Source organism: Mercurialis annua, linkage group LG8, assembly GCF_937616625.2.
Source record: "Mercurialis annua linkage group LG8, ddMerAnnu1.2, whole genome shotgun sequence".
Classification (NCBI taxonomy): Eukaryota; Viridiplantae; Streptophyta; class Magnoliopsida; order Malpighiales; family Euphorbiaceae; genus Mercurialis; species Mercurialis annua.
In genome coordinates this window covers 7,513,691-7,529,206 of record NC_065577.1, presented here as the reverse complement: position 1 = coordinate 7,529,206, position 15,516 = coordinate 7,513,691, and the positions used below count along the sequence as shown (strand labels likewise).

At 32.8% G+C, this 15,516-nt stretch overlaps 1 protein-coding gene across 5 annotated transcripts; it reads right to left on the bottom strand.

The window, feature by feature from the left end:
* Window positions 1-521: 521 nt before the first annotated feature.
* On the bottom strand, window positions 522-14,847 carry LOC126660685 (protein ANTI-SILENCING 1). Of its 5 annotated transcripts, none has more exons than XM_050354290.1 (12): window positions 14,761-14,847; window positions 14,010-14,390; window positions 10,576-10,744; window positions 9,150-10,453; window positions 8,996-9,022; window positions 8,793-8,885; window positions 8,459-8,537; window positions 7,281-7,371; window positions 5,389-5,497; window positions 1,538-1,654; window positions 1,326-1,403; window positions 522-911 (listed from the first exon to the last, which is right to left on the bottom strand). In XM_050354290.1, exons 2-11 carry the CDS (start codon window positions 14,352-14,354, stop codon window positions 1,353-1,355), a joined length of 2,385 nt encoding a protein of 794 aa, XP_050210247.1. In that variant the 5' UTR covers window positions 14,355-14,390; window positions 14,761-14,847; the 3' UTR covers window positions 522-911; window positions 1,326-1,352. The 5 variants fall into 5 exon arrangements, 4 of the variants coding, with proteins under 4 accessions (XP_050210247.1, XP_050210248.1, XP_050210249.1 ...); XM_050354291.1 differs by having other exon boundaries at window positions 14,010-14,357; XM_050354292.2 differs by lacking the exon at window positions 14,761-14,847 and having other exon boundaries at window positions 522-948.
* Window positions 14,848-15,516: the final 669 nt, after the last annotated feature.

Below are 15,516 nucleotides of genomic sequence, written 5' to 3'. Positions count from 1 at the left end.
GAATTCGTTTCCACTCGAATTTTCACTGGTGTGTATTCTTTTACTAAATCGGCAAATGTCAAGCCGAACGCGTAAACATGTTACCAAAATGTCGGCTGCTTTGGCTAGCAATGATAATCAAACTCAGGTGTCTATGCTGTGCACTTTTCATCTTATGAAAATCAGCAGCTCTTAGTAATCTCTCTTCTTTTAAATAATTTTTTGCTAAATACTTTTTAGGCAGCTCTTGCTCGGTTTGAGGCGTTAGAAAGGATTATGAGGGAATGGAGAAGGTGGAAACTAATGATGGTGATGAGGCTTCTCACGACGACAATGATGATGTCCTAAATAGACCACAAAACCAAACCATCACCCTTTCAACCAAAAAGTTGAAATTTTTGCTTCAAAACAAACTAGGAACTGTTTGTGTTTGTTGTCTCCTAGGATACACAAAGGTCAGCATCAACTTTCGCCTTAAGGTAACCAAAGTTGTCAGCTAACATCAAATTTTAAGAAACTAAACTCTGAATTTAGAAAAATAATAGGAACAAAACGATACCTGCAGCTTCATACTTCCACGCCGTAATGAACATTGCTGTAAGATTAGACATCTTTTCTTGAGCCAAGAAAAAGCATCGTCATCGCGATGAGTTTCATTTAATATACTTTACACATCTGTTACCATCAAGGAGGCAACACAGAAAAATAAATAAAGAGACGTCGTTCACAGACAATTGACTAAATGTACCCAACAAAACCACCGCATCAGGTACATTAAAAGGACTTCCTTTTCCGCAGAAGAAATCGTCAAAATTTAAGAACTTCCGAGGTTCCGTTTTGTCAAATGCCAAAATCCACCATCACCGGCTTCCAACTGTAAGTTGTGGTGCTTGATTAACCTTGACCCAAATATATCTTTAAGGAATCATTTCCTGATAAAGTTTATGATGCCATGAAAGAGGAACTAGCCTATCAATATTCAATAGGGGACCATAAATGGTAGAGCAACATTAGAGGAAAACAAGAGCTTGGAAACGGAAAACGAACAATAATGGACATTTAAATCCAAGATCCCAATTCCAAATTGAAATCTGAAATAACTAAGCAACATTGATAGTGTTTTAAGAATTATACATATATGTTATTTTATCTAAAACTTTAGTTACTACAAACATGAAAATACGCATTTAAATCTCTAAAAACTCAGATTAGTATGCCAAACTAAAAAATATCAAATCATTCGAGAATTGCATGCTATCCTATTTCCAAAGCATTTAAAGGTATTTTATTCCAAATATTAAGAGAAAAACTAGAGAAAATACAGCTATTGTATTTAAAACACTTACCAAGAAGAACAAGACATTCTTTTCATCTCATCTCGACTTCATAGCAACCTTGAGTTTTGACAACTCTTTTCCATGTCGCTAAGAAAGGAAAAAAAACAACATTTCCAGCATAATTCTTGATGAGCGGAACACAAATTAAGATTCATAAAAACTAGGCACGCATTAATATTGATGAAAGATAATATAAGAAATTAGGAGCACAAATTTCAAACCTGGTACAATTTCTTCCATTCTAGCTTTGTTTGTTCTTGTTTTAAGCACCATTCCAAAGCCATGTCATACTCAATTGTGTTGGGTTGAGAACAATGTGATGTAGATACAGCTTCTCTCTATATAAGTGAAAAAGAAAAGATAAACGAAATATTCATGCAGATTGGGATATAATATAGGTTAAAAAGAATCTTTACAACTTTTCTGGATTAATCAATTGAACTTATTGTTAAAAGAATAAACGCATTGGTTCTAGTAAACCTACTTTCATGCAAACCAACTATTTACCTGCTTCTCGAAATTACAGTCTTAACCACTCAAACAGCCAAAAAATAAACAATGATTTTGCGACCTTAAAGCCTGACAGGACATATGTTTTGTTACAGCTCTTAACAAAAAAGTTGTAATGCATCATGTTACGGCCAAAGTAACATGATCATACAATTAAGGGAAAGTGAAGTACTGAAAAATAAAAGCCCAAGCTGAAGCTCTAACTAGAATACTAAAGTTAAAACCACCAAATTATTATGTGTGGTGGTTTAACACTAGTGGCTTTAGATTCATTTCCTTAAAATAACAAGAGCCAACAATGGGTGGCGCAACAAGTCTTGGCCAAATATATAGTACCGTGATAAGTCATGAAAATAAAGAGTCAGAGCCAACCACGGTCAGAAGAAATACCAACAGTGTGACTGTATGACTATGAAGCATTGACATTTTGATCCAAGTATCTAGGACTGTTCATGTTTGATGGTTGGATCTAACAGAAATAAAATATAAATGTGGCATGCGACTTCCTACTGTTGTCAATGCCTATTAGTTAGCTGTTATGAGTAAGTTTTTTTTTCTTTTTTCTTTTGATGAATATGAGTGAAAGTTAATATCCCTTAGCATGGCTAACTAATAGGCTAAAACTACTAAACTCACCCATGCAGTAAATTGAAAGACCAAATAAGATCTTTCTACTATGAAATAAATAAATTAAAATTCTTAAACAAATTCACATTGTCAAAGAAAATAACTAAAAGAAAAAATGAAGTGGATAAATATTAAACACAACTTGGAATAGAGAACTTTAATACTCTCTCTGTCCCAAGTTGATAGGCACAAGTATTAAGAAATTGACTTATCTAGGTAAAATGAGTTATTTTATAAAAAAATACGGCTTAAATGCACTAAAAATCACCAACTTTACCGTGTTTTTGGTATTTAACATAATCTTTTAATTTTAGCAAAAAAGTACATGAACTTGCAAAATTTTGTAATTAAAGACACTGACACCGTTTTAGATGTAAAACGGCACCGTTTGGATGTAAAACGGCACCGTTTGGATGTAAAACGGCACCGTTTGGATGTAAAATGACACTATCTTTCAAAGGAAACACACACGTGGTCTTAATTGCAAAAAATCAAAATTCATGTTAAATATGCCAAAATAAAAAAATTATGTTAAATACTAAAAACAAGCGAAAGTTGGTGATTTTTGGTGCATTTAAGCCAAAAAAATACCCCACTTAACCTTATTTACTGTAGTGGTAATTTTTTCTTGTAACGTCCTTTATGTTTCTTTAATGCATTCAACCATAATAAGTAAGCACATATAACAATTAAGCATTAAGTAATAAATTACCGCCTATAATTTGGGATAAAAAAAATGGAAATAGTGTCTACTAATTTGAGACAGAGGGAGTAATAATATAAAGAGCTACTACATGCTATTTAAATCTAAACCTTTAGTTCATTATCAATTACAACTGAACCTTTTAATTTTTACAATGATATTCCAACCTTTAAGATTTGTTCCAATTGTATTTCAATTTTAGCTTGAGTATAAAATTGACCTATGTGGCAAGACACAAGTTGCCTAATTGGACTACATAATAGTTAAATCTTATCATTTATCCATTTTTCTTACCATTCCAATCAAACTCAATTTTTAGAAAATAAAAAAACTCAATACTTACCCATTAAAACTTGTTGATTTCTATATTTATGATGTATCTAATGTATTTTAGGTGTCCGGTAAGTCTAATATTAGTCCACTTGGGTATGATGTGTTGAATATAGTTTAGCTATGCACCTACATGTATTGCCATGTAGGTAAATTTGAAATTGGGATACAATGTTTGGTTGTAATTGATAAGAAACGAAAATAGTCTTTAGGCCTATTATAAAAAGCATAAAAGCGATAAATATCAAACCATTTCTCCAATATTAATATATCAAATGAAAGTCTAAAATAAATAATAATGGCATAATGTTTGATTGTAATGGTATAAACGAAAATGTTTAGATTTAAATAGTCTTTAGGCCTATTATAAAAAGGCATAAAAGCAATAAATATCAAATCATTTCTCAAATAAATGGTAAGTTTAAATAAATGGTAATGACATATTTAAGTTAATTTATCGACTTAAGTGGCAATATACCCCTCCAACTTGTAAGCATGAACAATTAACATATAAATTAACTTTGTGGACAAATCAGTACATGAATTTACTGATTATGAGCAATTTGCCCCATTATGACAATTTTTCCCCTCAATTTGTAAGTTAATTGTCTCCTAAATTGGTAATTTGCCCACTTAACTTGTAAATTAATTTGCCAAAATGGGCTAATTGCCCATAATTACCAAGTTTGTGCATTGATTTGCCAACAAAATTAGTTTATATGTTAATTGCCCTTTACTTACAAGTTGAAGTGGCAAATTGCTACTTAAGTCTTAATTGATCACTAAAAATAACACATAAATTTTTAAATCATTTGTATATTTATAATGACATTAGAATTCTTGTTTTACTTGACTAAAATGACACATCCAAGTTTAATTTCATTTGTTGATAATTTCATTTGAAAGAATAAGTCTTATTTTAAGTTTCTAATCCAAAATAATAATACAATGAATCTTTACCTTAATAGAAATGAAACAAATAGTATATTTCAACTTTTAAAAAATTCTTAGCTAGATTGGTGTGAACCGTGAGAAAATTGCGAGCAATAAGGTGAAAGGATGTGACATCCCAACTAGGTAACACAGACACTTCTTTTAATCAACGTGTCCCGTTTCCGAGACGTTTCGGACACGGAATTTCATTTTCCACATAGGATACCTTAAAATAACATTGTTTCGCCATTTGTGTGTCCAAAATCCCCATTCTCCATACTCGTGTCTGTGCTACTCATCCCAATTCACATATAGATTGAAGAATATAACTGAACAAGAAATATCTTGGACTTAAGTGGAAATTTGCCCCTTCAACTTATAAGCAATGGGCAATTAACACATAAATTAACTTTGTAGGCAAATTAGTCACGAACTTGTTGATTATGGGCAATTAACCCCATTTTGGCAATTTGTCCCCTCAACTTGTAAGCTAATAGTTTCCTAAATTGGCAATTTACCCCCTCAACTTGTAAACTAATTTGTCCCAATGGGGTTAATTGTCCATAATCAACAAGTTCGTGACTAATTTGCCCACAAAATTAATTTATGTATTAATTGCCCATTTCTTACAAATTGAGGAGTCAAATTGCCACTTAAGTCAAATATCTTGTATAAGGTGGGCAAAAATCAATATCATTCTCGCATGGCTTAATAGCGGAAAAATCACAAACTTTAGCTTGTTTTGCAAATTTAACACGAACTTTTAATTTTAGCAAATTAGTACATGAACTATCAATTTTTAACAATTTTAGACACCAAGTAATTTTCCGTCAAAAAAATGATGTGTAAACCGGAATAACCATTGTTCTGTTCTGGCGTCCACATCAGCATTTTTCTGACGTAAAATTGCCTAGTAGTCCAATTGAATTTGAAGTTCATGAAAATAAGATGGAAGAGTGCAAGAATTACCATCTCACGTTGCATTTGTTGTTGTCTAGTTTTGTCAAAAGACATGTGACCAAAAAACGTTGATGGCTTTCCACGAAAAGTAAGTTTTGCAAAACTTCCAACCAGAGGCCTACAAATAAAGATTATTTGCTCAAAGGACTTGAATATGACTTGGTAAATAAAGGGACAAAGAAAAGAACAAAGGTCTTGATTACTATAAGACATCATAACAAAAATATGACTTAGTAAAATTCATCATTAGCAATGGAAGATCCATAATCATAGCTCAAAGGACGAATTTCAAACGGTCCTATAATGATGGAGCATAAAAGGAATTGGCACAAACTTGATTCAAGGTGACGATTTTTGAAATATTTCAACTAGTAAGAAGTCTATAGAGTAAACGCCGCTTGAAGTTGAAGTAATTTTCATTGAATGTTGAAAGCCACTGGGTGAAAAGTGTAGTCGTCCTTCTTTGTATCATCAAAAACATCAACAATTTCAAGAATAACATATTAAGTATGTCATTCGCCAAGGTATATTTGTTAAACAACATTCTAGTCGAGCCCCACGTCTCAAATGCACTATGAAAAAATAGGTTACCTTTGTAAAAGCAAATGTTCTATTCTCAACCATGCACCATAATCAATAGAAAAAAACCAAAGAAATCAACTTCACAAATTTCCACCTTCTAAAACCTTTCATTGTCTAGGTTGCCACCAATATGTCTCCTTTCTATTCCGTCATATGACATTGTCACACAAATCACTAAAGATGGTCATCATAATCATTAAAGTCACCCAAAACTACACAACAAACTTTTGAAGCTATTAGAAGCCGATAATTGTATTTTAGCATCAAAATGCCCAAATGCCTCTTATATCTTTTGTTCTCCTTTTGAATTGACTCGTTATTTCCTTTTGACCTCCTTTTAAAAATTTCATTACCTAACCTCTTAGAGAGCAAATCAATGGAAGCTCAATCAAGTTCAATCCTTAAAATTACACATTGAAATGAAATTTAATTGAACGCATCACTTTTCACAATTCATAACACGGCTATTACAACTCGGGAGCTCACTTAGTTTAGGACCATAGTTACTAGATTTGCTCCTCCCCCCTAGTAATGTGAACCAGTTCGCGGTTCTTTGGCAATCTGATTCGCCTTGGAACACGAATGCGAATTGATTTGCAGGGGTGGAGTTCCAAATATAACGGCCATTGAATATATGCAATGAAAGTAAATAACCGCCATTGAAGAAGAAGAAGAAAGAATATCAAATTGGACATTGCACTCTTTATTTGTCAAATAGGAAATGGCCCCGTGTCCCGAAAGAACGAGCCGATGAATCCTATCCCTGAAGCATGGGATTCTCTAACTACAAGCGAATTAAGTACCCGTCCCCATACCACGACTCGCGCCATCGCGAATCTAGTAACTACGTTAAGGACTAAAAACTAGCTTATTTAAAAGCCTTGTTAGATATAATACAATATAGTCGAAGCTCACCTAGCGGCTTATATTTTTGGATGATAGAAAGGTTTTGGATTTGATCCTAGACAACCCCATTTAATTAATTAAAAATTCAAGTACAAGGTAAAGCGGATGTGTTTATTCACGCTTTAAAATCTAAAGAACATTCGTGTGCAAATGTGTTAGAAATAATCAAATCATTATGAGAGCCTCATAAAAAAAACTTTGGATTTTCTAATGAAATGGTTATCTAACAAACTTAAAAATAGATTATCTAGCAACTCATTTGTTAACTCATGGACCAGGTATCTAGATCATAGTATGATGATTTTGACGGAAAAATAAATCAAACTCATTTCATAATATCTATCAATTTTATTATGTCTTGATGGAAGCAAATTAAGAATGAGTACCAACAATGATGGACTAAAGTTGATTACCTCCCATTCGACATCATAAGGCAACCTTCATTAAGTTTTGTGATAGTTGTCTCGGCTGCTTCCTTTGTTTTAAATATAGCAAAACCTTGACCTGCAACGCAAGCACTAAATATTGTCAGCATAAAGATAGGTTTATACTAGCAATGCTAGTGTGAGCATGTGAAAGCGCACAATGTCAAGCAGGGTGTGCAAACAAATTGAATCAAATCAAATTAAAACAGCAAAAAAAGTTCAGTCGAGGTTTTTGTAAATATTCAGTTTGAACATTATTGAACAATCGAACAAATAACTAATATATTAAAATATTTACAAATTTAAAAAAAGATTAATATAAATAGATGCATGTTTCATGTATACTTCATTTATAACTATTACATGTAGTATATTTTCTAATATGTAACCTACATGTAATATATATTTTTAGTAATCTATTTATACTAAGTTAATTCTATAAAAAATTTAACATTCAGTGAACTTCATATTTTGTTTACAAGGAATGCCAGGTCATGGACATTGTGGCAGGACATCACAATGGCCGTTGACTTCAAAATTTTATTTAAAGAAAGGTGTCGTTTTGAACAAAACAAAACCGATTTGTTTTGAACAAAACGGTATTGTTCTCCTTCTAATCTAAATACCTAGCATCAAACATATCAATCTCGTTCTTCAAACTCGTCTCCTCTCCGTTTCGAAAATTAAAATTGGGATACAAAATGTAAAAAACGGAAAAGTTTGGGTTTATTTTGTAACGTTTTGAACATTGGAATTAAATCCCTACAAATATGAAACGTTGGAATTTGCTTTGTCAATACCCCTTAGAAAATATGTTAATAATTTTATACATGAAATTCTATTAGTTTATACTTCTTTATTTTTAAGTTACTTTCAAAATATATCAAAATAAATTTAAATTAAAAATGTTAATTGAACTGACCAAATAGTTCAGTTCGGCTCAGAGTTGGTCTAAACATTTATTGCGATTTGGTTAAGATTGAACTTTGACATATCGATGATGGTCAGTTTTGGTCGATTTCAAAATGAATCAAATCAACCCGACACATAACCCTATTGTCAAGTCCTACTTCTCACCAAAAAGTCTGCTTAATACACCTTATAGAATAAAAACCAAAGCTTGTAAGCAAAATTAATAGAAACTAAAAGATAAGTGGTCCTTGTACCAGAGTGCGGGCTAGAGTATTCAACTCGTGGAATAATTTTTGCTGTGCAATGTTGCTTCAAAGCATGCCAAACAATGTCCTGAACAATTAAACTACATTAGTAGAAAATTCAAAAAGAAGGAAAAAATTGACCAAAGATAGTGGCTAAGAAAACATGAAAAAAAACAAGTAGCCAAGACGTCAAAATTAGGGGAAATGGGTGATGAAGGTCAGGGAGTGCGGAAGGAAGACGATAGTTATCCACAGTAACAGAAAACTACAATTGTGAAATGCTGCAACACAAAAGTATGTATGTAATCAGTTAAAAGAATTTATTTTTTAGAAAAAAATTTACCTCCACTTCTGCTCCAGTGTAAGAAGGATCCAAATTTTGGAGCAAGACTACCCTTCCACTTTCATTTGCAGCTTTTATTCTTTCTTCCCAAGGCTGGAAAATATATGCATGGCATTTATTAACATTAGGTGTCAGCCTAAGTAATAAGTAAACAAAACAGAATCAAAATTAGGCAACAGTGCGAACTGAAAAAGGACACTTACAAGTCCTGAAAACCATTTGCTTTTATCCTGTCAATAAACATACAAACCTTAGTGTTAGTACTAATATAAGCGCCGCTAGAACTACTGAACAAAGGAAAACTCACATAAACAAAAAGAAAACTGAGTCATTAAAGGTCCTAAAAATCCAACTTACAACTTCTGGTCTTCGAGTGACTTCCAATATTTTACTACTAGCTTTGCTGATATCATTACACGCCTCCCTTGAAGATTCTCCAGGCAATTTCCCATTAGAAAACTGCATAGGCTTCCCATCAACCTTTGGCTTATTAGAAGAAATGATCTTTTTCTCATCAGACTCCTTAATAAGTTGAGGTCTAGATTTCTCTACAACAGCAATAGTTTTACCAGTAGGCTTGGCATCATAACATTGAGAATCCTGTACTAATTTCTGCACAATTTTCCCTTTATTACCATCAGATTTCTCTTTATTACTGTCAGATGGCTGAATAGAATAATTAAGTGCATCATTTTTTGATGGCAGATATCTGCTACAATCTTCTACAGCCTTTAACTTCTTTTTTATTTGAGCATCAGGGGCAGGAACTTTACCAACTTTACCATTACCCCTAACAGCATCATCATTCGAGACTTCTTGAGGAGATTCTCTAGGCAAATTTTCATTGTCAAACTTTGTAAGCTTCTCATCAAGCTTTGGCCTCTTAGAAGAAATAAACTCTGTCTCCTGGGGATCCTTTACAGATTTATGTTTAGATTTGTCTTCAAAAGCTGTGACTGTTTGACTTATGGCAGGGGCAGGAACTTTACCAACTTTACCATTACCCCTAACAGCATCATCATTCGAGACATCTTGAGGAGATTCTCTAGGCAAATTTTCATTGGCAAACTTTGTAAGCTTCTCATCAAGCTTTGGCCTCTTAGAAGAAATAAACTCTGTCTCCTGGGGATCCTTTACAAATTTACGTTTAGATTTGTCTTCAAAAGCTGTGACTGTTTGACTTACGGCCTTAGCATCACAGCAGCTAGAATCACGAACTAATTTCTGCACAATTATCTCCTTGTTACTATCAGATGCTTTGACAGAACTATCATGTTTGTCATCTTTTAGTGGCCTATTAGCAAATCTAACAGAATCTTCGGTTGCTTCCACCCCCTCTTCAACTTGAACTTCAGTGGCAAGAATTAAACCAGCTTTACTGTGACCCTTAACAGGATCATCCTTAGACTTTAAAGTGATCGTGTCATTAGACAAGCTTCGTTGTGTAATCAAAACATTAGAATCTCCATTTTCTTTTGCTAGAATATCAATTAAACAGTTGTCTGCCTTCAAAGTTTTTTGCTCCCCTGAAGCGGTCATCTCAAAAGAAAGTGTTGTACCACCGGCAACCGTAGCATTTCCAAGGTCCTCTTTCTTGACTGGATCACGCTCAGTAACAGCACTAGATTTCTGACTATGGAGTTTGTTAAGTAAAAACTTACCTGCAACAATTACAAAAATACAACACAAGAAACACAATAATCAGAATTAAAAATATGAATGTGATCATATTGCACCCGACGTCAAAAGCATGGTAAAATATGAAACGTTGGATAATACATACCATCAACTAGCGCAATTTTATCATCTATCTTATCCAAGATCATCTTGCGCCCGACATCAAAAGCACGGTAAAATATGAAGTCCGCCTTTTGAAGTTCTTCTTGTGAAGGTTGTAGATTTCTATTGTCCTTTGAAACGCATATAACATTGCACTTTCCCGCAATTGCCTCCTGATTTAATGTCAAAAAATAAGCTTCCTTAAGGAAGCTCTAAAAAAACTAAATATGCTTAGAGTAAAAAAGAAAAGCCACTTCATTTCTGCTAGCAGTAGCACTAGCGCATGGATAAGTATTTGCAGTGCAATTCACAAGCCTCAATCGTACAAAAAATATGTAGCACTGACGGATACAGGAACATGTATGGACAAAATGAACGGTGTTTTCTAAAAAATAAGACACGGATAAGGCGGTGAAATGGGAACTAATTATATATTTAAATTTGCATATATATAGAGAGAGAGGGAGAGGCTGGCGAGTGGAAAAGGATGCGTGCACGCCTTAAGAAAAATAGGTCTATTTTGACTTTTTAAAAATATTAAAATAAAATCCTGATTTTTTCACTTATTCAATTCTTATGGTATATCTACTCACAATCTAATTACCCTATTTTTTCCTTGATCAAAACATACACTTCTCTTCGAAACGCAAAAAAAATAGAAATCAACAGTAAGCAAAAACAGTTGATCAAGACCACATCTTCTCTTCTTATGATCATGATACGTTTTATAAATTTCATCGTTATTGTTTCTCAGCGCATTATTTTTAAAATTTGAACGCTTCGCCTATCACTTCGTGCACTAGGAACCCTAGGCGCCAATCACCTCGCGACTTGGGCACAAGGACCCTTTGGTGGCTTTTGTCTTAAAAGTCACAGAACTTAAAAAGAGAAATCCATGAAGTTGAAGAGATGAGTATGTTTATTTGTGTATAAATAGAAGAAATAGAAAAGATATTAGACGAAAAAATCAATTAAATTGAGGAAATGAAAAGAAATTGTAAGAAAAAATTAAAAAAAAATTGAAGAGAGTTGTATTTTTATTTCAAAAAAGAGAGGGTTGTGTTCATATTCAAAGAAAAAATTAGAAGAAATGTTGCATATCTATAACGTGTACTTGGTGTCCCCTTCCTTCAACCGTTAAAAAATGGACATTTTGTCGTTTCTCATGCGTGTCGATGACGTGTCGCGTGTCCCTGAAGTGTCCCAACATACGACACTTCTGAGAAGTGCCAGAGCTTCATAGCCAATATAGAATAGAGGAAAATCAAATTGCAATAGAGCTAACAACATAAATCTATGTTACAACTCGTTCAACAACCCGTTTACAAGATATCTCACAATGGAGTTTATCAATTCAATGCAACACAACAAGATCACATATATGAATGTTTTGAAGCCGCGTATTCGGAATCCTACGAAATCACCCTAGTTGTAGTTTAGCTATAGCATCTACCCTTCATCGTATCATGAATCCTAATCAGCTATTCATTTATCTAAGACTCGAATAACTAAATCATCTAAACCTCCATACTCTTGACATGTCAGTTCTAAGTGAAACTCTCGTCGATTGCCTTATCAATTAAGTCCATAAAATCATATTTCATCTAACCACTATCATTTCCCCCAACACGCATCTTATAGGCAACGAGAGGTGTAATTATCACTCAATATCCACAACCATACATCATAGCAGGTCATAACCCAATGCAATATAGCTTCCCTTTAAAAATGGTTAATATCGTGCAATCACATAGAATTCGCGGCATTTCTCCACATTATTCATCATACTTACCCTAGAACTGGCATGCTTTTCACATCCTCTTATCATCTTGAATATTTAAACCAAGATACTTGGAAACATGTGCTCTCTTCCAATACCACTCCATCTAAATTAGCTTTATCCTTTTCACGTCCTAGCCTTTAAGAACTTGTAATGTGTACACTCTTTACTTGTTTTACTCAACTTGAACAACCTAACATTCTAATCAAGACACAATATAATACTCATTAGAAACTACGAGTGTAAACTAATTGGGCTAAGTCCGATTTGTGTCAAGCTCGACCTCAAGTGTGTTATACAAGTTCAAGCTCATCCTCAAATGGGCTTAAATTTTTGAACTCGTACTCAAACAACATCTTTTGAGCTACTCGACCCTTAACTCAACTGAAGTTTAAAACAAAACAAAAATAATAATTCAAAAATTATATTAACGTATTCAATTTATTTCACTATAAAATATGAATTTCAAGCAACTAATTTGATATACACCTATATTTAGAGGTATATATAGTCAATATAATATGAAATAAATTATTATTTTAAGCATGTAAGAAGGTCGTTTGGGATCACGGGATCACGAGCCTCTTTAATTGATACAAGCTTATCACAAGGTTAAGCTCGAGTAGCTGAAGCTCGACTCAATTTTTTTGAATTGATCTTACGTAACTGACACTCAACTAGTTTACACCCCTAGTAGAACATAATTAGGCTTGAGTTCGAGCTTGGCTCTGTCCAAAACTCGACACTCAAAAGTTAACTCGATCTTAAAGCTCTGGCCAATTTGATTATATGTGGATCTTTCAACAATATTGAGCTTAAATTTCAATGAATGAGAAACTACTATAAAATGCAAAATGACAAAATAGTAAGAACATCAGTTAGGAAAAATTTCAAAAATTGAAGAATGCAATGCTCAAACTTGGATCACAAACCTACTTGACTCAAGCTCGACTCATTATGAAGTATTTCACTACACAATCTTAAAAACTACGGTGTTCGTTCATTATTATAGTTTTTTGAGCAAACATGGAATTAAGTACAAAAATTATATTAATTATAAATTTGTGGCTCGCAAACCTTCTCACAATAATCATCAACCTATTAGCATTATTCCTGTTTTAGGTGATTCTCTAAACTATTTTATATCTCCCAATACCGATAACTTAGACTATTTCCCATAAGAATGTAAAACATGTGGATGGGACCTTATCACATAATGTGTATGCAAATCAAGGGACATCAGACAATTTGATTAAAATGATTGGGATGTAAAATAGTCGAGCTCAAATTTAGACTACTCAAGTAATTTGTCGAGCCATCTTCTAGCACCGCAACACACGACTCGCTAATCTCACAAGCTTAATCTTGCATCTATTACTTTACTATTTACTCTCCCATATTTTAATATATTCTTTGAGATTATTTGAGCCTATCAATCTCGCCAAGGTTAATCTATTATAATACTATTTTGCCATTTAATGTTTCAATTTATTATTCTAGCTTATTTGAGTTAAGGTTGAGTCGAAAACATAAACCTTGATTGAGATCAAGTTTTATGCTTTGACTTCTATAATGACCCAAGGTAAAAAGTAGCCATGAAATGCATTATATTGAAGCAAAATTAGAAGCTAAAACCAGGGTATAAAAGATATAGTTACCAAAGGATTAATATTTGTAAGGCCTGTACCATCACCAGATGCTAAAAACAATTCATTCTGGCAAACTTTGTTGCCATTGAGATAGTTCAGAATCTCACAAGGACGGAAGAACCATAGAATTTTCACTTTCTTGGTCTTGTCTGAATTCTCCCATATTTTTATGATTTTACCAACATGAGGCTCGGAGTCACTATCCGTATATAAATAAACAGAGTCATAGAGTGCATACTCCACACCATCATAAGTAAACGATTCATAAAATTGTACGTCTTTCTTTTTCCCACCAAGCCCTCTCTTCTTACCCCACGCAAATTGAATGTTCTCGTCTTCCTCTGCTCGAGTCATGCTCTGGTAGAATTCAGTACAGAATTAGCAATTTACCTGCATACAGTATATTGATATTTGTAATTGTTAATGTGGAAGCACAAAAAAAATAATTTTGTGAATATAATTAAACACAGTCATATGCAAAATGTGTATATGAATATATTACTACCAAATAGGTGAATTTCGAGTAACAATGCACCAGCGATAAATTACCGCGATAATTTCCAGTTCCGTTTGTCTCGACTAATTACAGATACAAAAATCTTAACTCAAACAAAAAAAACCTAATAAAACTCACTATTCAGTTACCCAAAAATTATGATTCTAGGTCATATGGTAAAATTGATTCAATTTTTTTTTGAATATAATTATGAACAGTTAAATTACGAAACTTGAATTGAAGAGAGGAAGAAGAATCGCATACCTGAATCAATCAAACAGATTCACAGCGAAGAGGATTCTTGAGAGATAGAGAGAATAAGTGGCTTTATAACTTCGTTATAATTTTTAAGGGATAAATATTATAACCCCCCTGATTTTATGTTATAATACTATTTCATCATCAAATTTTTAAAATTGAATTAGTTCCCCCCTAATGATTTATTATTTTAGCAACACATCATCCCCTCCCCTCCGTCTCTCGATCTGTCAAATATCCGTTAGTTTCAAACCATTTGTTGGTCAAGATTAAAAACATATTTCTAAAATCCAAAAATACTCTCATTTGTCGAAATCATACGATATAAATAGTTAAAATTAGGGATTTTAATTTTCTCTTTCAATATTATGTTAAATTTGAAGTTTTAGAGTTTTATTTTTATTTATTTTCCATTTAAATCTTATTTAAAGCTGAATATTAAGGTAATTTTTATATAATTTCTCATTGATTTAAGTTGGGTCTTTTTCAAAAATATTTGGGTAATTGTAATTATGACTATTCAAAGAATGTTATTAACTTAAAAATCCTTACAGATATGTAATTCAAAAATCTATAGATTATTGTTTTTTATTGCAAAAATGGCAACATCACAATCAACCGGAAAATAAAAATAAAAATAAAAATAAAAATTATTACTTTTTAGCATTCTAACTCCAACTAAAAACAAAAAACAAAAATTACATAAACAATATTTCAATACAAAACTACTCGCAATCTAATAAACGAAAAATAGTTTTTTTA